Below are 26117 nucleotides of genomic sequence, written 5' to 3'. Positions count from 1 at the left end.
ACATGACAGTCTCATTCAATGTGTGGAAATTGTCATATTGTTTCCAGATACAAGGCCTTTTGTAATCAATGACACAATTTTAAAGCTCTGTAAAAAGCTATTTATTTGACATAACGCTGAAATAATAACCTTAAATAAACCTTCAAGTGGTGCATTTAAGTCTAAAACCCTTTTGCTTTATTGTAGTTTCAAAGAAAACAAAACTAAACTAAAAAACTAAAACTTAGATGCTGAAATCATCACTCCTGTGGTTCCACAGCATGCCATAGCTCAGCTAGAGCCTCTGTTATACACTCATGCAATTAACCAACCGTACATATCTCAGAGCAACAGCCTTCACATTAAAGTGCTTCCTTTTGCAAAAGCATAAATCAACTCCATGTACAGTCAGAAACTCTGCTGGGTCAATCTTTCCCATCTACACACAAGAGAAAAATGAAAAGCCAAGGCCAGTTTTGTGGGATGTTTACTTGTTTTCTTTTGGCTTATAGGACTTCCAGAACTTACCTTCATTCTAGCACCTTTTATGAGATGGGTGTTTACTTTTGATAGGCAACGTAAATCCTATAGCACTCATCTTTGCAAAAACAAAAATACATATCGACTAACGATAGACCTTTGAAAGCTGTACATGACTTTGCACAAACAAACAATTACTCTTCAACAAAATGAGACAAACCACGAGGCATGAGAGAGCAATTACATGGTTAATAAACTTGCAGCATGATTTCTTTTGATATAATACATTAAGGATCAGGGGCAATCAAAACACACACAAAAACAGTGTCCAGAGAGAGCAGAATCTTGTTATATGCTTAAAGTGATTCTAAAAAAATATTAAGGACATGGCTCAATTGACTTTCAGCTTCAACTAGCCTTCAACTGTTGAGCAATGATATCGAAAAAAAAAGAGAAAAAAAACTATGTGGCTAAAACTTCCTTTTGTAAAATCATTTGGTACCTTACAGTGAAACTACACTGGGGCACATCTGGAACCAAATCCAGTATTCCCTACCATCTACCATGTCTCATTTTACAGTGTTATAATATTTTAATACGATGACACATCCATCACAGAACATCCTTCTCTTCTACAAAGAAATGTTCCCTTTGTAACAGTCAAATAAAGTGACAAAGCAACTCTCCAACATTAATAGGACACTTCATTGGCAAAATATCCCAAACATATTGGAAAGGTTGGACAGTAATGATCAGCTGAGAGAAATAAGAAGCGTTGTGGAGACAAATAATAAAACAACGGAGTGGCTGCGGATTCTGGACCCCTCTACCCAACAACTAAAGGTCCCGAAGCTTCTGCATATGTGCGGAATTCTCTACTTTACGTACAGTCTCCGCTCTACTCATAGAGAACAGGCTACTCTCTGCTCTGGTGAACGAACGGGGCTTTATTACTAAAGTTAGATCAAAGCTGAATCAATGTCTGCAACATCACATAATGATAGTGTTCAACATAACAGGACCAAATATAATAGCATAGTATAACGTTACTGTAAGACAAAAAAAAAACTAATTCCGTATGAGATTTTAAGATGATTGTGTGAAGGGTCGGATTTTTCTCTCATGTGGCCAAAACACAAGTGTGCTCTACTAGGCATAATATTTGCTTTGATTGAAACTAAGTACCGTCTGCTCTAAAATTCAATCACTGTACATAATTCTAAACAACACTGTAGGCTATTTCTAAACAACGCGGTATAAGAAGATCTAAATGCATATCCCCATGAAACTGATTGAGATCACAAGGTTGGTATGCAGATTCTGCATGGGCATTTCACCTGTAAAAATGAAAGAATTATCATTCACGATGGACAGTGAGAAAGGTGAAGGGGGGGGGGTCTGTATTAGAAGAGCAGAGACTGTGAGTAGAGTAGAGAATCACACACATGCGCAGAAGCTTCGGGACCTTTAGCTGTCAGAACGGAGGGTCGAGAAATGTCGGATTCGCAGCCTCGGCCTAGAAAACAAACAACACATTTGAGTTCCGTGGCCATTTTGCTGGTTTTGTCATTTTATCACAGGACACTCAAGTATATTTTCCCAGGAGATGAGGTTTACATAACAAATATGAATCAACCAGCTAATGTATGCTTGGGGTTTTATTTGCGAGGGGTTGAAAAGCAATATATGGTGAGGGCAAGCTGCCCACTGTAACTCTATAGATGGACACGGCACAAGGAGCAGGTATAGCAGCAGTGAGAGAGAGAGAGAGAGAGAGAGAGAGAGAGAGAGAGAGAGAGAGAGAGAGAGAGAGAGAGACCATGGAGATATAACACTCAGAATGGAGAAGGCCTAGCTGACAGTAACAACACATCACGTCTTTGTCCAATGAAAAGCATCCGGGAAGACCTGTCACTTTGGGTAACTTTTTCCACTCCTTCCTTCAAAAGCACATTCTGGAGCACTATTACTCATTCACTAGCCCTCCATTCTTCCCCTTCATGCCAAGGCAGGCACGTTCACTCGTCATCAAATGTTTGTTGGAGCAGAAAATTGGCAGCTAGATTCTCGTTCTTCTCACATGCAAAATATGCTTGAATGACAAGTCCCTCTGGAAATCCCAAGGCTTTCAACTGTAACGAAAACACATTGGCAACAGTCAGCTTATAACCAATAACACACAGGGAGCATACCAATAGATAACGTAATATTTAATGAGTTAAATCATAATTAGTAACCATAAGTACTCCTACCCTCTCGATGGCCTCCTTCTCTTGTGGGGTGACCTGGATGTAGTTAGTCTGTGGCGCCCCCTGGGCCTCAGCTCCCTCCTCTACCATCTCTCCTCCTTGAGGCTCATTCAGCATCTGCACAAACCTCTCCTGGTGCTGGGTAATTTGCTGCAAAGAAAGAACATCTCCCTACTAACCCTTACGAATAGAAATAGGATTTCCTTTTTAGTAGGCTAAAACAAAACAGAATCTAAACCACAGAATATCCCCAGCCTTCCATCAGTCCAGCTTGTGTCTGGAAAGCCAAGCTGATAAGCAGGGCTACGTGGATGGAGAGAGACAGCATGCAGACACTGGGATGTCCGGTCTCCCCACTAACCTGCAGCAACTGGGGGTTATCTCTGCCCAGCTGCTGGAGCAGGGCAGGAAGAAGAGTTGGGTTCTGCTGGATGATCTGTCTCATCTGCTGGAATTGTGGCTGGTTCCTCAGGAACTCCAGAGGGTTCCCACCCCCAGTACCTCCACCAGTAAGCCCACCAGTAAGCCCACCAGGTAGCCCACCAGTCAGCCCACCAGACGAGGGGGGCTGCTGGGTTGAAGACACTGCGCCTGTTCCAAAACAAGAATGGGCACAAAGTTCAAAAACTTCTATGAAACAGAGTAATGAGCAGCCTAGGGCGGTAGATTGACGAGTGCTGCATTTTCCAAACTAAACTGACCAAGACACACCTCCAACAACACATAACACCATTCATAATTCTGCCTAAAAACAATGAAAACGTATATATGGTGCCTTCAGAAAGTATTCATACCCCTTGACTTATTTCCCCCAAAATTGTGTTACAGCCTGAATTCAAAATGGAGTACTTTTTGTTTTACCCATCTATACATAATACCCCATAATGACAAAGTAAAAACATATTTTTAGACATGCAAATGCATTGAAAATGAAATAGAGAAATATCTAACTTTGCATAAGTATTCACACCTCTGAGTCAATACGTTGTAGAATTACCTTTGGCAGCGGTTACAACTGTGAGTTTTTCTAGGTAAGTCTCTAAGCGCTTTCCACACCTAGATTGTGAAACATTTGCCCATTATTATTTTCAAAATTCTTCAAGCTCTGTCAAATTGGTTGTTGATCATTGCTAGACAACCATTTTCAGGTCTTGCCATAGAAACACTTCTGTGAGCAGGCCTTTCTAATCGACCTGGCCCGGGTATCCTGGAAGGATATTGACCTCATCCCGTCAGTTGAGGATGTCTGGTCATTCTTTAAAAGTAACTTCCTCACCATTTTAGATAAGCATGCTCCGTTCAAAAAATGCAGAACTAAGAACAGATATAGCCCTTGGTTCATTCCAGACCTGACTGCCCTCGACCAGCGCAAAAACATCCTGTGGCGGACTGCAATAGCATCGAATAGTCCCCGCGATATGCAACTGTTCAGGGAAGTCAGGACCCAATACACGCAGTCAGTCAGGAAAGCAAAGGCCAGCTTCTTCAGGCAGAAATTTGCATCCTGTAGCTCTAACTCCAAAAAGTTCTGTTACAGACCTATATCCATCCTGCCCTGCCTATCTAAGGTCTTCGAAAGCCAAGTCAACAAACAGGCCACTGACCATCTCGAATCCCACTGTACCTTCTCTGCTGTGCAATCTGGTTTCCAAGCCAGTCACGGGTGCACCTCAGCCACGCTCAAGGTACTAAACGATATCATAACCGCCATCGATAAAAGACAGTACTGTGCAGCCGTCTTCATCGACCTTGCCAAGGCTTTCGACTCTGTCAATCACCATATTCTTATCGGCAGACTCAGTAGCCTCGGTTTTTCTGATGACTGCCTTGCCTGGTTCACCAACTACTTTGCAGACAGGGTTCAGTGTGTCAAATCGGAGGGCATGCTGTCCGGTCCTCTGGCAGTCTCTATGGGGGTGCCACAGGGTTCAATTCTCGGGCCGACTCTTTTCTCTGTATATATCAATGATGTTGCTCTTGCTGCGGGCGATTCCCTGATCCACCTCTACGCAGACGACACCATTCTGTATACTTCCGGCCTGTCCTTGGACACTGTGCTATCTAACCTCCAAACGAGCTTCAATGCCATACAACACTCCTTCCGTGGCCTCCAACTGCTCTTAAACGCTAGTAAAACCAAATGCATGCTTTTCAACCGTTCACTGCCTGCACCCGCACGCCCGACTAGGATGGTTCCGACCTAGAATATGTGGACATCTATAAGTACCTAGGTGTCTGGCTAGACTGTAAACTCTCCTTCCAGACTCATATCAAACATCTCCAATCGAAAATCAAATCTAGAGTCGGCTTTCTATTCCGCAACAAAGCCTCCTTCACTCACGCCGCCAAACTTACCCTAGTAAAACTGACTATCCTACCGATCCTCGACTTCGGCGATGTCATCTACAAAATAGCTTCCAACACTCTACTCAGCAAACTGGATGCAGTTTATCACAGTGCCATCCGTTTTGTTACTAAAGCACCTTATACCACCCACCACTGCGACCTGTATGCTCTAGTCAGCTGGCCCTCGCTACATATTCATCGCCAGACCCACTGGCTCCAGGTCATCTACAAGTCCATGCTAGGTAAAGCTCCGCCTTATCTCAGTTCACTGGTCACGATGGCAACACCCACCCGTAGCACACGCTCCAGCAGGTGTATCTCACTGATCATCCCTAAAGCCAACACCTCATTTGGCCGCCTTTCGTTCCAGTTCTCTGCTGCCTGTGACTGGAACGAATTGCAAAAATCGCTGAAGTTGGAGACTTTTATCTCCCCCACCAATTTCAAACATCTGCTATCTGAGCAGCTAACTGTTCGCTGCAGCTGTACATAGTCTATCGGTAAATAGCCCACCCAATTTTACCTACTTCATCCCCATACTGTTTTTATTTATTTACTTTTCTGCTCTTTTGCACACCAATATCTCTACCTGTACATGACCATCTGATCATTTATCACTCCAGTGTTAATCTGCAAAATTGTAATTATTTGCCTACCTCCTCATGCCTTTTGCACACAATGTATATAGACTCTTTTTTTCTACTGTGTTATTGACTTGTTAATTGTTTACTCCATGTGTAACTCTGTGTTGTCTGTTCACACTGCTATGCTTTATCTTGGCCAGGTCGCAGTTGCAAATGAGAACTTGTTCTCAACTAGCCTACCTGGTTAAATAAAGGTGAAATAAATCAAATAAAAATTTTAAAAAATGTCGAGTTGATTTAAGTTAAAACTCAGCAACTCAGGAACATTCACTTTGTTATCGGTAAGCAACTCCAATGTAGATTTGGCCTTGTGTTTTAGGTTATTATGCTGCTTAAAGATGCATTCAACTCCCAGTGTATGGTGGAAAGCGGATCGAACCAGGTTTTACTCCAGGATTTTACATGTGCTTAGCTCGATTCCATTTATTTTTTATCCTGAAAAACTCCCGAGTCCTTAACGATTACAAGCATACCCATAACATGATGCAGCCACCACTATGCTCTAAAATATGGAGTGGCTACTCAGTAATGTGTTGTATTGGATTTGCCCCAAACAAAACACGTATTCAGGACAAAATGTTAATTACTTAGCCACATTTCTTGCAGTATTACTTCAGTGCAGCCGTCTTCATCGACCTTGCCAAGGCTTTCGACTCTGTCAATCACCATATTCTCATCGGCAGACTCAGTAGCCTCGGTTTTCGGATGACTGCCTTGCCTGGTTCACCAATTACTTTGCAGACAGAGTTCAGTGTGTCAAATCGGAGGGCATGCTTCCTCTGGCAGTCTCTATGGGGGTACCACAGGGTTCAATTCTCGGGCCGACTCTTTTCTCTGTGTATATCAATGATGTTGCTCTTGCTGCGGGCGATTCCCTGATCCACCTCTACGCAGACGATTCTATATACTTTCGGCCCGTCATTGGACACTGTGCTATCTAACCTCCAAACAAGCTTCAATGCCATACAACACTCCTTCCGTGGCCTCCAACTCCTCTTAAACGCTAGTAAAACCAAATGCATGCTTTTCAACCGATCGCTGCCTGCACCCGCATGCCCGACTAGCATCACCACCCTGGATGGTTCCGACCTTGAATATGTGGACATCTATAAGTACCTAGGTGTCTGGCTAGACTGCAAACTCTCCTTCCAGACTCATATCAAACACCTCCAATCAAAAATCAAATCAAGAGTCGGCTTTCTATTCCGCAACAAAGCCTCCTTCACTCACGCCGCCAAGCTTACCCTAGTAAAACTGACTATCCTACCAATCCTCGACTTCGGCGATGTCATCTACAAAATGGCTTCCAACACTCTACTCAGCAAACTGGATGCAGTATATCACAGTGCCATCCGTTTTGTCACTAAAGCACCTTATACCACCCACCACTGCGACTTGTATGCTCTAGTCGGCTGGCCCTCGCTACATATTCGTCGCCAGACCCACTGGCTCCAGGTCATCTACAAGTCCATGCTAGGTAAAGCTCCGCCTTATCTCAGTTCACTGGTCACGATGGCAACACCCATCCGTGCACGCGCTCCAGCAGGTGTATCTCACTGATCATCCCTAAAGCCAACACCTCATTTGGCCGCCTTTCGTTCCAGTACTCTGCTGCCTGTCACTGGAACGAGTTGCAAAAATCGCTGAAGTTGAGACTTTTATCTCCCTCACCAACTTCAAACATCAGCTATCTGAGCAGCTAACCGATCGCTGCAGCTGTTAGTCTATTGGTAAATAGCCCACCCATTTTCACCTACCTCATCCCCATACTGTTTTTATTTATTTACTTTTCTGCTCTTTTGCACACCAATATCTCTACCTGTACATGACCATCTGATCATATATCACTCCAGTGTTAATCTGCAAAATTGTAACTATTCGTCTACCTCCTCATGCCTTTTGCACACATTGTACATTGTATATAGACTCCCCCTTTGTTTTCTACTGTGTTATTGACTTGTTAATTTGTTTATTCCATGTGTAACTCTGTGTTTTCTGCTCACACTGCTATGCTTTATCTTGGCCAGGTCGCAGTTGTAAATGAGAACTTGTTCTCAACTAGCCTACCTGGTTAAATAAAGGTGAAATAAATAAATAAATAAAAAGTGCCTTGTTTTGTAATATTTTGCATACTTTGTCATATTTATGTACTGTACAATCTTCCTTCTTTTTACTCTGTCAATTAGGTTAGATTGTGGAGTAACTACAATGTTTTCGACCCATCCTCAGTTTTCTCCTATCACAGCCATTAAACTCTGTAACTGTTTTAAAGTCACCATTGGCCTCGTGGTGAAATCCCTGAGTGTTTTCCTTCCTCTCCGGCAACTGAGTAATGGAGGACACCTGTAACTTTGTAGTGACTGGGTGTATTGATACACCATCCAAAGTGTAATTAATAAGTTCACCGTGTTCAAAGGGATATTCAATGTCTGCTTTTAATTATTTTTTATTTTTTTTACCCATCTACCTATAGGTGCCCTTCCTTGCAAGGCATTGGAAAAACTCCCCGGTCTTTGTGGTTGAATCTGTGTTTGAAATTTGATTGAGAGACCTTATAGATAATGTGTGGGCTACAAAGATGAAGTAGTCAATCAAAAATCATGTTAAACACTATTATTGCACACAGAGTGAGTCCATCCAACTTATTTTGTGACTTGTTAAGCAAATATTTACTCCTGACGTTATTTAAGTTTGCCATAACAAAGGCGATAAATACATATTGACTCAAGCCATTTCAACTTTTCATTTGTAATAAATTAGTAAACATTTTAAAAAATCTACCCCTTTTTCTCCCCAATTTTGTGGTATCCAATTGGTAGTTACAGTCCTGTCTCATCGCTGCAACTCCCGTACGGACTCGGGAGAGATAAAGGTCGAAAGCTGTGTGTCCTCCGAAACAGAACCCAACCAAGCCGCACTGCTTCTTGACACAATGTCCACTTAACCCGGAAGCCAGCCACACCAATGTTTCGGATGAAAAACTGTACACCTGGTGACCGTGTCAGCGGGCACTGCACCCGGCCCAGCACAGGAGTCGCTAGACTAGACTAACAGTGAAATGCTTACTTGTAGCCTACAAACTGGAGACCATATTCATGAAAATGTTATGGGACAGACCTTTTTTTTTACATCATGCACGTCTCCGATCAAATAGTCTAAATGGTGCCCTATCAAAAAAAAAAAAATTGGGGGGGATTTGAACATTACTTTGCATGGTAGCCCTTTCCTGCAGTCAATGACCAAAAGCGCCCTCTTTGGTCTCATGGGTGGAATATTATTCACATTTTTCATAATTTTATCATTAATAAATAATGACTGTTTTTTTACGACAAAGGTTTTGATATATTTTAGTCTTATGTGATGTATATAAAGTGTAATATCGGGATGCAAACTCAAAATGTAATACATTTCAACTCTATATCTGACATGATACAAGTGTCTTCTTTTTTTAAGCCCATAACCATGTGTGTGAGGTGAATACTTTTGTTTCAAAGTCGATTTGTTTACGACTACCGAGAAACACTCTGTATGACCCTGATTTAGCCCCCTGCAGTAAAAGGTTAACAAACACCACATCCTAAAAACAGATCAGGTCAAAATAAAATGGACAATATGGAATAAAATGAAGCTATTCACGACTGCTGTCCGAGAGTTTCACTCCGTGGGCTAAATTGTAACGAGTCAGTAATTTCAATTGTAGGCCTATTCGTCAATTGTTTGACGAGCTGATCATAGCAAAGAAAATACTTCTGCGTTTCCCTCTGTGTAAAGTGCAAAATAACTCCTGATAAACTTGGGTAGATGATATGCTGATCTTAAATAGACAAAATGATGGGTTTTTATTAAGCCTTGATCAGGAATCAGGACTAGGCTAAATAAAGTAAATGCAACTGCCTGTTTTACAAACGGTACGACATGGATGGGCTTTCAGAAAATTGCATTGTGGGCCGACACTGTAAGCTACACTATTCTATTTTTGCGGGGAAAGGAGGGCATCACCTCTTTTGTATCGCCTAAGGCGGCAGAACAGCCAGGACACGGGCCTGGCAGTGTGTGTCCAGAGAAATGATTGGTTGGTATGAGAGCGACCTAGGCCTGGTAAAAGAGCAACAGAAGAGTGTGTGTGGGGGGGGGGTCTCACTGGTGGCTGCTGGTGGGGGCTGGACTATATCTGTGGCTGGATCAGAAGCTGGAGCAGAGGATGGAGCAGAGGCTGGAGCAGAGGCTGGGGCAGGAACTGGGGCAGTGGGATTGAGGTTGGCCAGAACTCTGTGTTGGAGCGCTTCCACTGGCTGAAGATCAGCCTCGGACGGAATCCCCTGGAGGATGTGGAGAGAAGAATTTATGATCCCTCAGGAAAATGAAGTAATACTAATGAAGTGCATTTATATTGCTCTTTTGCAAGTGATCAAAGAGCTTCTCATTGTAAGGCACATAGATGGATAAACATACCGTGAACTGTGTACAGCTTTGGGACTGAAAATCCTTTTGTATTATGTGTGCATACTGCTTTCAGATTGTCAGTACTGGCAGTACTGGCAGAGTCTGGCACTGAGTTTTCAAATGTAACGTTGGAATTGTCTCCACTGCTTACAGGTAATAATACACTCATTTACCATTAAATCACTGATAGGATAGAAATTCACCATTAGCAGGTACTCCACGGCTCTGTCTGGGTTGTTGTAACTGGCTCGCAGTGCTGCAATAACCTGCTCCCTTTCATATCCCATAGACATGATTTCAGACACCAGATTCTCATACGCTTGTCCTGTCACTGGCTCGCAGCGAGAGAGGGGAATAGGATACAGGGTCATAAATCAACGGGAAGACGAAGCATGATATTGTGATGTGAAAGATTAGACTAGACTCTTCGTTACCCAGTATCGATGCTGCTTCTTCCAAGAGACTTAAGTCATCAACAAGGCTGTTGAGAGAAAAAACATTGATTAAAACAAACACAGTTATGAACAAAAAATATGGTAGCCATCCAAAATATGTTATCATATGTCAATACCTAGAGGAGGAGAGGGCTGGCGTAGTGGCGAGGGGCAGTTCGGGGTGCTCCCCGTGAGGCTTGTCCTCTGAGGGTGAGACAGGGACAGAGCATGCTGCTGCGGCAGGAGCTGGGGCTGCATTGGCCCCCAGAGCTTCAAGGGGAATAGAAGCAGGGGCTGGTACAGGGGATAGGGGTGTGGAGGGCTCCACTGATTTTGTGGGGTTTGAGGCAGGGGCGGGTGTGGGTGTAGGGGAGAGGGTTGAGTTCTCCATGGGGGCAGGAGAAGTAGAACAGGTAATGTCTGACAGGGACAGCCCAGAAACAACAGGAGGCGCAGGGGCGGGAGCAGGGCTAGAGGCTGGGGCTGGGGTTGCCTGAGGAGAAATCTGTGGAGGAGCTGGAGGTTTGGGCTGTAGGGAGACAACAGAAAGGACTGCCCAAAGATGACCACAGTGACGACAAACAACTATCTCATCTTTAGATAATACAAATGATAAACTCCTGCTTCTACTATCATTAACGCTGTAATGACAGTATTATTATCACATTAATGGCTGTCCTGTTTGTCCTTTATTCAAGTTTTACTATAAAGGAATCATTTCCATATTATCCTCACATATGAATGGTTACCAACCAATTCATTAAAACAGTGTTGAAATCTTACCTTTGTAACCATGACAACCACAAAGTTTTTCTCATCAATTTTGTAGTCTTTTAAAGGTATGTCATCATTCAAGATTTTGCCTATAATAACCCAACAAGAAGAACCTGTTAAAATAAATATATAGGCTACAACATTCCAGAGGTGTCGGATTGATAGTCAAGAATACTCCAACAATGCAGTTAGAGATAAGATGCCTCGCTTACCTGCATAGATGAGCTTTTGCCCTGCGGCTGGATAGCCAACCTTCCCTTTCTCAACCTCAATCTTCTCCTTCAGGGCTTTTACCTGCCAATAACAGAATGACAGAATGACAAGCTGTTAAACAGGACTAGAGATAGAGCCCATTCAGTTGTATCTCTATGGGCAGGACATTCTGATCATCTCTCCGGAACATAACATGATGACACATGATATGTCTCATCTCAGTCATAAAGCAGAATCCTTGAGGATTATGGGATTTGGAGTGAAAAAATTGTCATTCACATTCAGTCATTACTTCACCTTGTTGTGAGTTCGTTTGAGAAAGTATACAGATACACTTATAGACAGATGCATTTCAATCGATCTACTTATGTGATCTACTTATCCCTTATGTGATAAGCCATTAATGTATTTTTAAAGTTGACACTCACTACACGAGTTAATGATACAGTAATAAACGTTCCCGTTTTAAAACGGAGCTGTGGAGTTGCTAACCACAGTGTTGTTGCCAGAAATGTAACCAGTCAATCAGCATTATAGGCCCAGAGAAAGAGTTTATAAAACAGATACCATAGCTTGTGCAGAGTCATACTTAAGGCCTTTAGTGGGCACTTTCAGTACTACTATTTACATCTAAAGGTTACACTAATGCAGCGTTGCTCAATTCTGGTCCCGTGGACCCTCGGGGTATGCAGGCTTTTGTTCAAGACCTGTGCTACTGCTAACACACCCGATTAAACAAATCAGGGTCTTGCTAATCAGGTGTATGTAGCTACACCTTTTTACCACGTGAGTTGACAGGGAAAGCATTCTCGTTGACAGCAGTACTATAGTAGAACGCAACTCTTAAGGTTGAACCCTAGACGTTACTGCTATGTGAGGTATTCTGGTAGTTGCCTTCTAAAGGGGAAACATCACCTGTAAATTAAGACAGGAATATAGAGCAGATGAATATGCAAAGCAGACTATGTGTTGACACTAGAAAAGTATTGAAAACAGCAATCAGTCATAATATGGTGTAATTATCTTCTTTAAAAAAAATATAAATTGTATTAATCGATAGCCCACTAATATGGTACGGCGTTATTTCTATAGACAACATGAATAGTTGTAATGTAGATGATATCAAATGCATATTTTAATTCATTATTACTATCATTATTATTTTAATATTATTATTAGTCTACTCATTTTCATTTACTGTTATTGCTAGAGGGGGGTAATTTAACATCCTCTTTTATACAAAACACAAATTCGATGTATGCCTAAAGTGTATAAACAAATACACACATTTGTCATAACAAATGTACAGAACGCCCCCCTCCACCCAATTCCTACAGTCCAGAAAAAGGGGTACACGAGTGCGCCTCCGTGGTACCTATACCAGGCTCGTAAAATCTTGCATCGTCATTCACATGAGGATACAGCCAAGTAATCTCCCAAGCGCAACGAAAATCGCGATTTGACACCAACACCCAACAGTTACAATGTAACATGAACAATGAAAACATGATATAAAATAGCACCCCCCTCTCCTGATTAGATCGCATTGGCCAAGGCCCTGGTTGCTCCAAGCCCCTCTTCCCCGGCCTCAAGCGTATTTACCAGAGTCACTAACTTCCACTACTCAGTACTCACGGTTAGTTCTGGATCTATTTCGATTTTAAACGTTTGCTGCTGAAGAGTCTTCAACGTTATGGACAACATCTTCAAGACGATTCCCGATAATTGCCAGGTGCTTCTATAACCGTGTTCACACCCGTTTCTGTACTGTTGCTTTTTCCACAGTAGCCTACCTAGTTCTGTGACTCAGCTATCTCGCTGTATTGGTTGTGTTGTAGTGTAGTCAGACGCCATCTACTTGCGGCCTGAGACAAGACATACTGCTAGGGGCTAGACTGTACCTCGTGGATCTAAATTCATCGATGGCACGTGCATGTCATGGTTTACCCAATATCAAATGCCGTCTAGTCCCACCTCTTAAAACAAAATGACTTAGTAAATTATTTTGGGGGATTTAAAAGAGTATTTAAAACATGACTGACAGAAATATTAATTCATAAAAGTATCAGTCAAGGAATTGTAAACTTATAATGGAAACAAAGAGTTATATATGTTGAGTAATGTCAAAATTGCATGCATTTAAGTATCCGTGTATGGATTGTCCCAGAATACAGTTTAGGCGAAAAGGCCCATCGCCTTCGGAGTGTCCTCAGGATGGGAAAACACACCCAAGCATGGTCAAGAGTGCCTCTACTCATGTAAAGGTTTTTCTACTGTGTCAACTCGATTTGCCTTAGTATCTCAGCCTTCAAGGTAAATGTCCAGATCAGCATCGCAAGACACGTTTAGAGACTTCCACTTTGATATTGTTTGACAGCGTGTCTACGGTAGGTCTTCAACCCCATTTTATAAATGCTAAGACCAACCCATATCACAAAATCAGGAGCTAACTTTACTAGAAATACTTAACAGTATTATTGAAAGAAAAAGCTTAATTTATTTACTGAAACTCAAAAGACAGTGTGCCATGGGGACAGTCGCATGTTTTGAGAAAAAAAAAAAAAGACAGTCACAGTTTAGATCCTTAAGTCTCATACAGTCATCTCTGCAGCTGCCATACAACTAAAGCAAGGCCTGTGGGGCAACATGTACAACACAGAGCATGGGAATGGTTGGACATACAGAGGATGATTGTGGGAATAAATTAAACAGATGTTAATAATAATAATGTATAGTACAGTACTGCATACCACTGTATAAAAATAAATCATTTAGAGAAAAAGTATAAAGAAACAACAACTGATATGCCCCTGATTTGTTTCCCAACATAGACAACTTCTGGTAAGATTGATGACAAATATGGGGAAATAATAATTTTCTTTGACACTGAAGGGATGAACTGATGGTAGCTGATGACAAAAGCAAGGGAGCCGGTGGCAGCAGCACCTAGAGCAACTGTAGGACACATGGACATGATAGACCACATTCTGAACAAAGGGGAAAATATCTTAAATTAAACTGACGGAAACTAAAAACTTAAACCCAGTTCTTCAACCCTAAACTCTTTCCAAAAAAAAGTGAACCTCTTAAAAAAGGCAAACATTGCCTGCCCCTTTCCCACCCCTACACCTGAAAAATAGGTTTTCACAGGAGTGCCAAGTCCGTAGGGTATTACTCAATGTGATGATGCACAGCAGTCACTCCATCGGCGAGGAGATCGGGCAGGACAGACACGTCCTCTATCCGGTTTCATTTACAACTCGTCCTTGTCCTTCTTGGGATCTTCCCCTTCCTCCTCTTCCGTTGGGCTGTCATCGTCATCATCCTCTGGCTCATCATCCTCTTCATCCCCCTCATCATCAGCAGTGTCCTTCTTGCTCTTCTCCTCCTCCTCCTCTCTTGCTTTCCTCTCCTCCTCCTCCTGTGCATCCTTCATTTTCTTTTCTGGTGCCTGATTTGCAAAGGAAAATGGGTCATTGAGAGAGAGTGCTGTGGGACTGGTATATTTTTCTCTTACATTTGAAAATTAATATCAAACTGAACTCATACTAAGTTATGAAAAACAGAAACTTATTATGATAATAACAAAATCCTACCTTTGTAGCTCCCCATGTCTCGTTTCCAAACTCCTCAGCCTCTTTTATATCATCACCAATCAGGAAGTTGTCAAAGATGGTGCCAGACTTCACCTATAAAAAGAGGCAACTTTATCATCAAGCTCATAATTACCCTTCAACAACAACATTCACTGTCTGAGGTCTAACATACCTGCCACAGGTCCAGACCCAACACTCCAATGTTGCCAAACTTGTAGATGGCGGCATCGGCAGTGTACTCGGGGTTATCGATCTCAGGGTGCACCCAGGCACCTTTGTAGTCAGGGTTGTCAATTTGCTTTGCCTTCCACTCTCCCTGGAAAGATAAGGCCAGTTATAAGACTACCTGTGGTGCACTAGCTGTATAATGCAGATTTAAATCATGGAAGGAAAACTGATAAATAGTTTAATTCTTATTAATAAGTTATAAGTATATGCTATGCATACATGCGTATTCTAGAATGTACTAACATAAAGGTTTTATAAGCATTTATAACTTATTCATGAAAGTTATATTTAAGTGTTATCAGCAACTGGTACAAACTCAGTCTGTACCTGGTACTCTGGGTTGGGGATCATAGGAGGCTCCCACTCGCCATCCATGTCCACATCCCAGTCCTCAGGGATCTTAGCATCAGGGTCAGGGATGTTCTCAGGCTTCTCCCAGTCCTAGTGAGAAAGTTCAATATTAGTTACAACTTGGTCAGTGACAGAACTAAACAATGTGCTTTGACAAAAGAGATCACTCCTGAAACTAAACCAGGACCAAATAATGCTTGTGCTCATTGGCCTTAGTCCATTTACTGTTAAATGCAGGAAGAAAGACCATTTGTTAAACACAATGGGTCCATACTGTGGCAAAAGCAAATGTGATACCTATCAACTCGTTATAGACTGTGCTGATTCCATTTTGTGCCTTTATGTAAGAGTAACTAGCCTTGGGGGAACTTTGGGATCATCTGTTCATTTGACAAAGTGGATTGGTGGAACTGTGTTTTCTGACTAAATGCACTGGGCTGAATAGCAAAACAGTACTGCCTGGACAAAAATGGAAAAAAAATAATGCTTTGTCATTCCCAGTAGCAGTACCTCTCCTTATATGTTACTGTAGACTTTGCATAACATTTCTCAAACCTGATTCTGATAGGACTTATATCCATGCTGGCTTATGTTCGATCAAATCTCTTCATTCAAAGAGGCTCACCTCTGGCTTGGTGTCGGTAGGGTCGTCGATTTTGGCCCTGTCGTCCCAGTCCTCTGGCTTCTTGGCCTCGGGGTCCTTGACAGTCTTTGGGGGCAAAATGTCCCAGTCATCCTCCAGAGTGCCCGACTCCACCTTCTCATTGTTGATCTTCACCTCATATGTCTGGTCTGGGTTCAGGATCAGAGTGTACAGATGTGTCAGCTCGTCATCCTGAAAAGACAAAAGGGCAGAACAGCAGAGGTTAAAGGTCAGACCTGGCAGGTAATATGCAGTAAAGGAATGCAATGCTCAGGGATTTTAAAATGGCATACCTTGCATTTGATTTCTTTCTTGATAAGGTGGTTCTTGCCTTTGTAGTTGAAGATGACATGAACCTTCTTGGTGCTGTAGCCACAGATGTCAGGCCCTGTGGGATGGATGGTTAAAGAATGTAACCTATTGAATGTTAGGTTAATAAAATACAGAATCTACCAGTAAAATCCAGGCATTTCTAAAAAATGTCTCACTGAATGAATGTCTCTGCTAAATGACAAAAATGTAAATGACCTAGGGTCAAGAAAATAACAGAGGGATTCATCTCTGACTAAAAGTCACTCCTCAGTCAGAAAAACTTAGTGGTGCTCTGCACACACTCACCAAACATGATGTAATACTGCGAGTCCCCGTGCATAGCTGCCTGGTCTAGGTCTGCTGGGAAGATTTTGACATATCCGCCCCCACAGTCAATCTTCTGCTCGTGTTTGACAGTGAACTGGACCACCAGGGACTTTCCCTCGTTGCTGAAGGGTTCAAAGCGGCTGGAGAGAGCATAGAAACGGGCATCCTGGCTGGTCTGGAGACCTGTAAGACAGGTAAGAAGACACATTAGCATCAGTAGGTTTAATTGAACCCAGGTATAGGAGGTGAGTGATGCATAGTGATACTGTACTGTGTCATGTGGATTACATTTTGATTAGGGTTGGAGACCAGAGAATACATTTTATATATTTGCATTTCGAACAATCCACAATCTAAGGAGCCATTTGCAACCATTTGGCATATGCAAACTCAGACTTAGTGAAGGATCTGGCAAAATCTCCATAATGAAACATCTTGCCGTGATCAAACTACAATATATTCCCATTCAGCTCACCTTTATCGGCCTCAGCGTCACCATAAAACTTCCCAGCAGTCAGTTTCCACTCGCCATAGTCTGACTTGTGCTCTGATACAAGCCACCGACTCTTCCATGCATCTGAAAACAACATTTACAATCTCATTAGTCCGGATCTAGGGAAGTATCTCGAGTGGCGCAGCGGTCTAAGGCACTGCATCTCAGTGCTAGAGGAGTCACTACAGGCCCTGGTTCGTTCCCGGGCTGTACCACAACTGGCCGTGATCAGGAAACCCATAGGGTGGCGCACAATTGGCCCAGCCGGGTTAGGGAAGGGTTTGGCCAGGGTAGGCCGTCATTGTAAAAAAGAATAGTTTTTTTAACTGACTTGCCTAGTTAAATAAAGATCACATGATTGAATAAATATTGTAGGCTGTCAAAGAAGCCAAGTGAAATAACTTCTTATGATCAGATCAGTGCACTGCTGAATTATATATTTTGAGGGGGGGAAAAAACAATTTATTTCCCAATGATACTATTACAAAATGTATTTTTCTAAATAAAAAAAAAGGTGTGTGTTTTCTACACAGTGATCATTGTAAAAATGCTGACCATAATGATATTTTATGATATCCATTCACTTTAAAAAGATACTCATTTAAAATGGACATGGCGAACAGGGTGTAGAGCTCATGTTCCACATTACAGAAAAGTTGTTTCAACAATAGAAATGACATAATGGAGTCCATAGTCTGGATATTGACTATTCCAGGTATAAAGAACATAAATGGTTGATTAAAAATTGACCTAGAAAAGAGGTACGTATGGGCCCTTGATCCCCAAACCATTATCGATCATATAGAAACATTTTAGGAATGATCAGAAAAACAAAAGGCACGTTTACCTCCATCCTGAAATTGTTCCTTGAAGTATACAGTAGCGTCAATGGTGACAGCTACCGATGCAAAAACTGTTAATATTGCCACTGCGACCCTCATGATTTCACCGTCCCGCTGAACAGGTAAACTCTGTGTGCTGCTTTTCACTGAAAGTCGGTTATAAACGCTGAAGGAAACAGGTAATATGATCATTTCTAACTCCCTATTCCTGCACAGATGGCCGTGTCTCATTGGACGAGATCTTGTCCAATGAAATGAGACCACGATTTATCTTTCGGAAATGCTCGGATTACACATCGGCTCGAGGCCGAAGTAGTCCCTCACCACAGGTCTAGCATCAGATTGCCCAATCACAAAGCTTTAACTAACCGCTGACCCTGGACCAGCGGTTAGAGGCTAATTCTAAAACTCCTCCACATCGAAGAGCGGGCCATATTTGAAATAATTTCTCAGAATTTGCGAGGAGCAATGATTGTGGACAGAAAATATTGTTTTATGTTGTGGAAATGTGTAAGATTGTGGATGAACATTAATTTATTAAGTGTGATTATTCAAATGTGCATTATGTCCAAATGTTTCCCTAAAATCCTAATAAAACACAACTTTCCACACCGCAATAAAGTAAATTGAACGTCATACACCCTTGCTCAAGGTTGACACACACCACGAAATCATGTAACACAATAAAGGCTTTCTTGGTCACTAACCATAAAACTCAGACGTCATGACTCCATAGGGATAATCTCAATTGCATCCTCCTCGTATTCCTCTCTCCTCGCCCCCTTCTTAAACCCCAAAGTCAGAGGTCCCGCCCCTCCAACCTTCTCTAATGGGCGAGGAGAAAGAACGCACGCAATTTATGAAGAAAAAGACCCTTTTCTTTTATTAATTTAAAAAAAATCTGATTTGGAAAACGATTTAGAGTCTTTAAAACGTATACAAAACAAAATGTCAAAAAAATGTATTCGCTGTAATGTCTGTATTTGAATTGATATAATATGGATTAGTTGTATTTATTTTAAATTTGTCTAATTTCTTTGTGGAATCCCTCTGGCTGTTATGTTTATGTTTTGCATGTTACTGTTAATAAATAAATAAATAATAATTAAGAAAAATTAACTGCCTTTTCTCAAAGATGACGTCTTCCATGCAGGTTTCCGTAGAATGTGTCGACGCGTACAGATGACCCATTATTTTGACCAGATACTCTAGGGGGCGCTCTAACAATGAAATGTATATGAAATAATGTATTAAAAACGGAAGGCAGTCGGGAGGAGGCAATATCAGGTGGCACCATTCCAGCCAACGAGAGGGAAGATACGCGTGTAAACAACAGGCACAACAGTTTCCACAAGCCACAAAGTCAAAATTGGCTTGGCCTATCGTAAAAATTAATGAAAACAAAAATGTGGTTTTTTGGGATTTGATTTAAGGTTAGGCATAAGTTTAGCACTGTGGTTAAGGTTAGGTTTAACATTTTAAGAAGAGAAACGATAGAAACTGACTTTATGGCTGTGGTAACTAGTGACGACCAGGCCCAACTCCGATATAAAGTGTTATTTCTCAAAGTTGCCTGGATGTCATGTGTCCTACTTATATCAGTGCACTCGTAACAACCTAACCATTACGAAACTTATATTCGATCAAATAAGCCACACTTAGGAAATAATACATTCCATGTTTTATTAACCAAATTCGACACTCTGACCTCCATACAAAAATCGCCACCTGCTGGAGAAGACAGATTTTGGGCCCAATTATCACTCTGATAAACCACGACTCGTCCCATGGGTATGAGGGTCTCCGTTTACGGTGAAGTTGGACACTGTAATTGCTACAAGGTTAATCTCAAAACGGATACATCTAATCAGGTGGATACATTGTAACTGTGCGCAATTGTGTACGTGTTGTAGTCTACATGACTTTGCAAAGCAGAGCGCTCTAGCTGACCAGTGTACTGTACATTTAGGCTTCTTAGTAGGCTAAGTAGCTAATTTACTGGATTTTTTTTAAACTGCCACGATAAGCATAGCTTTGCTGTTTCCAAAACTCTCGACCCATGCATTTATTATATGATCAAAACGACGAACAACAACTAAAATGATTTGCAGACAAAATGTATTATTGAATAGTTAGCTAGTAGAACCAGGTATACGTATATACAGTTGAAGTCGGAAGTTTACATACACCTTAGCCAAATAGATTTAAACTCCGTTTTTCACAATTCCTGACATTTAATCCTAGTAAGAATGCCCTGTCTTAGGTCAGTAAGGATCACCACTTTACTTTAAGAATGTGAAATGTCTGAATAATAGTAGACAGAATGATTTATTTCAGCTTTTATTTCTTTCATCACATTCCCAGTGCGTCAGAGGTTTACATACACTCAATTAGTATTGGGTAGCATTGCCTTTAAATTGTTTAACTTGGGTCAAACGTTCTGGGTTTCCTTCCACAAGCTTCCCACAATAATTTGGATGAATTTTGTCCCATTCCTCCCAACAGAGCTGGTGTAACTGAGTTAGGTTTGTAGGCCTCCTTGCTCGCACACGCTTTTTCAGTTCTGTAAAAAAGTCAGATCTACAGCTGTTGTATTCGGCGCATGTGACAAACACGATTTTATTTGATTCAAATGTGGCCAAAAGGACAACCAAAAGTCCACCACTTAATACACTCAATGCTTGGTAATTTAGCTACCTACCCCAAAATCCAAGAATCGTGGCCAGAAAGTATACACAGAATGTTTGACATTATTGTTATCTCCCCAGGGATATGTGGATATCGTTGCCAATAGGAGAAACACTTCACAAGCCAGACAAACCCCATTCCAGGACTTGAGCGACCTATTGTTATCCTTAGAGAACTCGGTGAGTGACCAACCCAATGACGTCATCAACAAAAAGCTGGGGAGGGATGACCCACCACCAGAGGGCTTTCGAGGGGGTGGGGGGAGCAGGTTCTCCCTCCACCTGCTGCAGCTACCAGCCCTGAGCTGGACTCAGACATAGTCAGTCGAGTCCACATCACAGAGCACGGCCCTGAGCCGACTGGCTGTCATAGAGAACCGCATCCGAAATCGTCAACAGGCCAGGGACGGACCAGCGCTGTTGGCTGATGGGCGTATACCAACAGCCCCCTAGGAGAAGGAGAAGCCCCTGCCTGCCCAGTCCAGCAGGGACCTCAGCATGAAGGGGAAACGCTTCCTGAAGAAGAGAGTGCATGTATCACCTGCTGTAGCGCCTAAGGAGAAAGGCCTGGATCTTGATGCCACGCCATAGGGTAGTTCCAAACCCGGTACTCCAATAAGGGTGGCCGGTAGAGGTGTGACTCTGGACAGTGATGAGGAGGATATGAGGAAACTCCTGGGGGGCTCTTTTGAGTCGCCAGAGTATAGCCTGCACAAAGAAGCAAGAGAATCTTCACAGATGACAACTAGAAAGGTAGCTCACAATAGTAGCAATTTAGTACCAGCAATGTGTAATCTAACCACCCATCTGTCCTTTTTCTTATATTCCACAGTTGTTCATCCAAAGCAGCCAGGTTTCCCCGTCACCTCCACTGGCAGACCGATCATCTTGAGTCAGAGCCCAGTCCCGCTCTCCACCCTCTCCTCTGTGCAGCGGATCACCCAGTCGCTTCTCCAGCCCAGTCCTGGACCAGCGCAGCCCTTTTCTCTCCATCCGCATTGCCTCAGTAGTCCTCACTCCATCACCCTACGCCCCCTCCCCAGGCAGTCAGGGATCCCCAAGGGCCAGGCACCTCAAACCCTCCCGGTCCTCAGTGTCACCCCTCAGTGAGATGTGCTCCCTGGTGGAGCTCTTCCCTGAGGCCCTGGACGCTCTGGCGGAGCTCTTCTCTGAGGACCTGCCCTCCGATGATGCCATCAGTGAGAGAAGTGGAGTCTCTGATGGTAAGCCAGGTCATTTGTCGAATGTCTGTAGAGTTGTAGTGAAAAGCAATGCGAAATGAGAAACTTTCTTCAAGAAAATGTTTTGAGTGCTAGTTAACCAGAGAGAGTGTTTTTGATATAATTTACTCAGTCCAGTTGATTCATGAAGTCATGTTTTCTCTGCAGAATTCAACATTAATATTATGTCACTGGACGACCTCGCACCGGTCACGCTTGGAATGTCGGAGAAAAAAAAAGAAAAAAAGGTGTGTGATAATGACAGCCAGTGGTACTGGAGGTGTGAGGAGAGGATCCCATCAGAAGAGCCCAGGGAGGACTACAAGAGTGAGATCAAGACTGAAACAGACCAGAGTAGTGTCAGCGAGATCTCCGAGCACTTGGGAGACAGAGACGGGGACAAAGATGCATTGGGAGGTCAGCGAGGTCATGGACTACAGCGTCTCAGACACATCTTGGAGCGACAAGTACTCCAGTGTCTCAGAGAAGGACAATCAGTCCCACATCAACCACAGACTACAGTAAAATCGCTGATTCATTCCGTGGCAGCAGGGCTTTCTATTCCAGGTCATCTCGCTCCCACTCTGTGGCTGAAACTATCATGCCGTCTCAAGTTTTGAAGAGGCGCTCGCCGAGGTGTGTGAGAGAGGCCCCAGTGCAGACCCAATCAGAGTGACTGGCCTTCACCTTGTCCGAGATGCAGACCCAACCAGGCGGACTGGCCTTCACCTTGTCCGAGATGCAGACCCAACCAGACGGACTGGCCTTCACCTGGTCCACCAGTTTGTCCACTAACTAAGTACAGTAACATTTGCAACAAAGAAAAACATTTGCATTTTAGTCAGTGTAATTTATACATGTCTACCCGTCTGTCATTCCCCTGTCTGTGTAGGTATGGCAGCCCAAGGGCCGGCGGTTGGGATGGCCTATGTGGATCTAACCCATGGCGAGTCAGTGCAGAGCCCGTGGAGGGTGTGTCTTTACAGCCACGGTTCAGATGATAGAGGCAGAATTCTCGCTCATAAAAAAATAACAATAAACCCATTTAATAAAATTCCTCAGTTGAGCCTCAAACTTCTAAAGTAGTTTTGGGATTTTATGCTACAGTAGTTGATGCACTGTTTCACCCAGTGATTTATATATACACTAGATGATTGACAGGTGGCGCTGTTTTGAAGCCACAGTGCCTATACCATCTTGGCACTCCCCCACCATTGTAATTTTTTTAAAGGGAGCTATACAAATGCATCTAATATCTACATTTGTTTTTGCCACATGTATACTATTACAGACACCTTAATGCATACTTTTAAGTTATATTATGTGAGCTAAACATAAATCATTCAATATGGTTACTGGGCTATCTGATCATAATCTGACACTTATAGCCAGAAAGCTGTCTAAGAGCAGGTTTAACCTCTCTACTGTTAGAAAGCCGGATCAACTAAGAATACCTAAGAGTGAATTAAGCTATTTTGAAAACGCAATTAGGGGAATTAACTGGAATGATCTCTTGTCCTATACAGACGTGGAAGCTGATAGTCAAGTTTTTCTATCCACAATCCAGACTACAATAAATGGTTTCCTAAAGAAAATCAAATCCAAACCTGGCCAAAAGAGAACTCTTCCTTGGCTAAATGGAGAAATCAGGAAATTGATGAAAGAACCAGATTATGCTCTAAAAATAGCCCTAAGATCCAAATTAGAGCATGACAGACGTAGGTTTACCATGTTGAGAAATAAGGTGTTGAAAGAAATCAGACAGGCCAAGGCAAACTTTTTTATTAACATAATTGGTGAAGCAAAGGGAAATTCTAAACTGATCTCGGAGAATCTAAAAAAGTTAACAGTGAAAGACCATAGTAACACTGCAAAAAGACTAGAAATCATGGTGAATAACAATCCAACACAGGATGCAGTCGAAATAGCAATAGCCTTCAATTCCTACTTTATTGACTCTGTCAGGGTACTGACACAGAACCCCTCCACTGGTATCTTGTGATCAGTGCTAGTAAATTATGCTCAACCTGTCTTCATCATAAGGGAGGTTTCTGAGTCAAAGGTGAACAAGGTGATTAGCTCACTAAAGAACTCTAAAGCCAAAGATGTGTTTGGGCTGGACTCTACCTTTCTTAAAAACTACAAAGAGTCACTCATTGGCCCCATTACTAGGGTCACCAACACATCTATTGGTCTCTGGGTGTTTCCAAGGGTATGGAAGTCGGCCATAATAACGGCCATCTTTAAATCAGGCGACCCTGCTGACGTGACTAACTACAGGCCCATTAGTATACTACCTGTGGTGTCAAAGGTTTTTGAAAAGTGTAGGAAAAGTTAGTGAGCGTTTCTCCTTCACCAAGATAATCCATCCACCTGACAGGTGTGGCATATCAAGAAGCTGATTAAACAACTTGCTCATTACACAGGTGCACCTTGTGCTGGGGACAATAAAAGGCATAAAATGTGCAGTTTTGTCACAACACAATGCCACAGATGTGTCAGGTTTTGAGGGAGTGTGCATTTGGCATGTTGACTGCAGGAATGTCCACCAGAGCTGTTGCCAGAGAATTTAATGTTAATTTCTCTATCATAACAATGTGTAACCATGTCGTTTTAGAGAATTTGGCAGTACATCCAACTGGCCTCACAACTGCAGACCACATGTAATCACGTCAGGTCAGAAACTCCACATCTGGCTTCATCACCTGCGGGATCACCTAAGGGTGGTGGGGGCTGAGGTGTATTTCTGTCTTTAATAAAGCTCTTTTGTGAGGAAAAACTAATCCTGATTGGCTGGGCCTGGCTCCCCAGTGGGTTGGCCTATGTACTCCCAGACCCACCTATGGCTGTACCCCTGCCCAGTCGTGTGAAATCCATAGATTAGGGCCTAATTAATGTATTTCAATTGACTGATTTCCTTATATGATCTGTAACTCAGTAAAATCTTAGAAATTGTTGCACGTTGCATTTATATTTGTTTTCAGTATACATCATTGGTTTTGGTGACCTCATTGTCACCATTGTTTAACACAATGCCTGAAGCATAATCTCTTATCTAAATAGGAAAGGCCCAGCTCTTCATCCTACTGACCACACCTCTATTGTCTCTCTCTTCCCCGGCCCTCAGTGCATACAGCCCTGCTGTGTTTGCACTCAACATGCTGAGGCAGCAGCTGGCTCTCACCAGACACTTTGTCCAGACCAGCCGCCACCTCCACTCCCTGCAGACTACACATACACCACACTGGAGGACACCAAGGAGGTAGGCTACTCTAATGCCCAATCATAAATTAATCGCTACACACTCGTGTAGTACTGAAGGAATAATTGATAGTCAAACGCCGCTCCTTGTCACTCTTATCTGAGGGACTGTCGACCATATTTGCTGTGGACCCAATTGTGTTCACACTTCTGTGCATTTGTAGTCATCATGATCCAAGACAAAAATGGACATTTTCAGAGTTTTTCCACTTTTCCTGAATTGACTAGATTTGTAGTGGGATTGATTTGTTGTAGTTCATTGGCTGTCACAAGCCTCCCAAACTGACCACGGAGGCGGCCTTGGAGGAGATTCTTCAGGAAATGATGGAGCTCCACTACATCTGACACTGAGAATGTATGGATACTTTACCATTCTCTATTAAAAAACCTTTAATGTGTTGGGGCTTGGGAAATGACCTAGATCAAAAAGGACAATCTATTCAAATGTGTCATACTTTCTATAGACGTATCAGTGGCGACCCCCGTTTTGAGCACCCCTGTTTTGCATGTTATTTTGGCATTAATACAGTGTCTCACATATGTTTGCAAACAATGTAAAAATATATATATATGTATATATATATCATTGAGTTAA

The 26117-nt window shown here is 42.5% G+C and overlaps 3 protein-coding genes across 3 annotated transcripts; 1 reads left to right on the top strand and 2 right to left on the bottom strand.

Moving 5' to 3' along the window:
- Window positions 1-85: 85 nt before the first annotated feature.
- On the bottom strand, window positions 86-13484 carry LOC112250788 (UV excision repair protein RAD23 homolog B). The gene is made up of 10 exons (XM_024421224.2): window positions 13198-13484; window positions 11562-11643; window positions 11359-11438; window positions 10713-11104; window positions 10576-10622; window positions 10345-10472; window positions 9840-10017; window positions 3070-3299; window positions 2712-2858; window positions 86-2591 (listed from the first exon to the last, which is right to left on the bottom strand). Exons 1-10 carry the CDS (start codon window positions 13264-13266, stop codon window positions 2478-2480), a joined length of 1467 nt encoding a protein of 488 aa, XP_024276992.1. The 5' UTR covers window positions 13267-13484; the 3' UTR covers window positions 86-2477.
- Window positions 13485-14039: 555 nt separating this feature from the next.
- LOC112250789 (calreticulin) lies at window positions 14040-18559 on the bottom strand. The gene is made up of 9 exons (XM_024421225.2): window positions 18360-18559; window positions 17495-17596; window positions 16999-17202; window positions 16674-16768; window positions 16363-16572; window positions 15714-15827; window positions 15331-15474; window positions 15159-15251; window positions 14040-15013 (listed from the first exon to the last, which is right to left on the bottom strand). The coding sequence occupies exons 1-9, from the start codon at window positions 18544-18546 to the stop codon at window positions 14816-14818; spliced, it is 1347 nt and encodes a 448-aa protein (XP_024276993.1). The 5' UTR covers window positions 18547-18559; the 3' UTR covers window positions 14040-14815.
- Window positions 18560-21933: 3374 nt separating this feature from the next.
- LOC112251549 lies at window positions 21934-26117 on the top strand. The gene is made up of 3 exons (XM_024422530.2): window positions 21934-22264; window positions 22430-23060; window positions 25389-26117. The coding sequence occupies exons 1-2, from the start codon at window positions 22153-22155 to the stop codon at window positions 22879-22881; spliced, it is 564 nt and encodes a 187-aa protein (XP_024278298.2). The 5' UTR covers window positions 21934-22152; the 3' UTR covers window positions 22882-23060; window positions 25389-26117.

The sequence above is a fragment of the Oncorhynchus tshawytscha genome, linkage group LG05 (assembly GCF_018296145.1).
Source record: "Oncorhynchus tshawytscha isolate Ot180627B linkage group LG05, Otsh_v2.0, whole genome shotgun sequence".
In the NCBI taxonomy this organism is placed as follows: Eukaryota; Metazoa; Chordata; class Actinopteri; order Salmoniformes; family Salmonidae; genus Oncorhynchus; species Oncorhynchus tshawytscha.
Note: the sequence above shows the minus strand (reverse complement) of the source record. Positions and strands in the feature narration are given on the sequence as shown.

What these genes read in the sequence shown, in the direction of transcription:
- LOC112250789 (XM_024421225.2), bottom strand. Translation starts at nt 18,546, where the DNA reads ATGATCATATTACCTGTTTCCTTCAGCGTTTATAACCGACTTTCAGTG. An exon ending in TGACGCTGAGGCCGATAAAG is followed by an intron (nt 17,203 to 17,494) that starts GTGAGCTGAATG and finishes CCTGTCTTACAG; the next exon opens with GTCTCCAGACCAGCCAGGAT. An exon ending in CTACCGACACCAAGCCAGAG is followed by an intron (nt 15,828 to 16,362) that starts GTGAGCCTCTTT and finishes CTTTCTCACTAG; the next exon opens with GACTGGGAGAAGCCTGAGAA.
- LOC112251549 (XM_024422530.2), top strand. Translation starts at nt 22,153, where the DNA reads ATGTGCTCCCTGGTGGAGCTCTTCCCTGAGGCCCTGGACGCTCTGGCG. An exon ending in GAGAAGTGGAGTCTCTGATG is followed by an intron (nt 22,265 to 22,429) that starts GTAAGCCAGGTC and finishes TTTTCTCTGCAG; the next exon opens with AATTCAACATTAATATTATG.
- LOC112250788 (XM_024421224.2), bottom strand. Translation starts at nt 13,266, where the DNA reads ATGTTGTCCATAACGTTGAAGACTCTTCAGCAGCAAACGTTTAAAATC. An exon ending in GCAAAAGCTCATCTATGCAG is followed by an intron (nt 11,439 to 11,561) that starts GTAAGCGAGGCA and finishes GGGTTATTATAG; the next exon opens with GCAAAATCTTGAATGATGAC. An exon ending in GCCCCCACCAGCAGCCACCA is followed by an intron (nt 3,300 to 9,839) that starts GTGAGACCCCCC and finishes GTTTTGGAACAG; the next exon opens with GCGCAGTGTCTTCAACCCAG.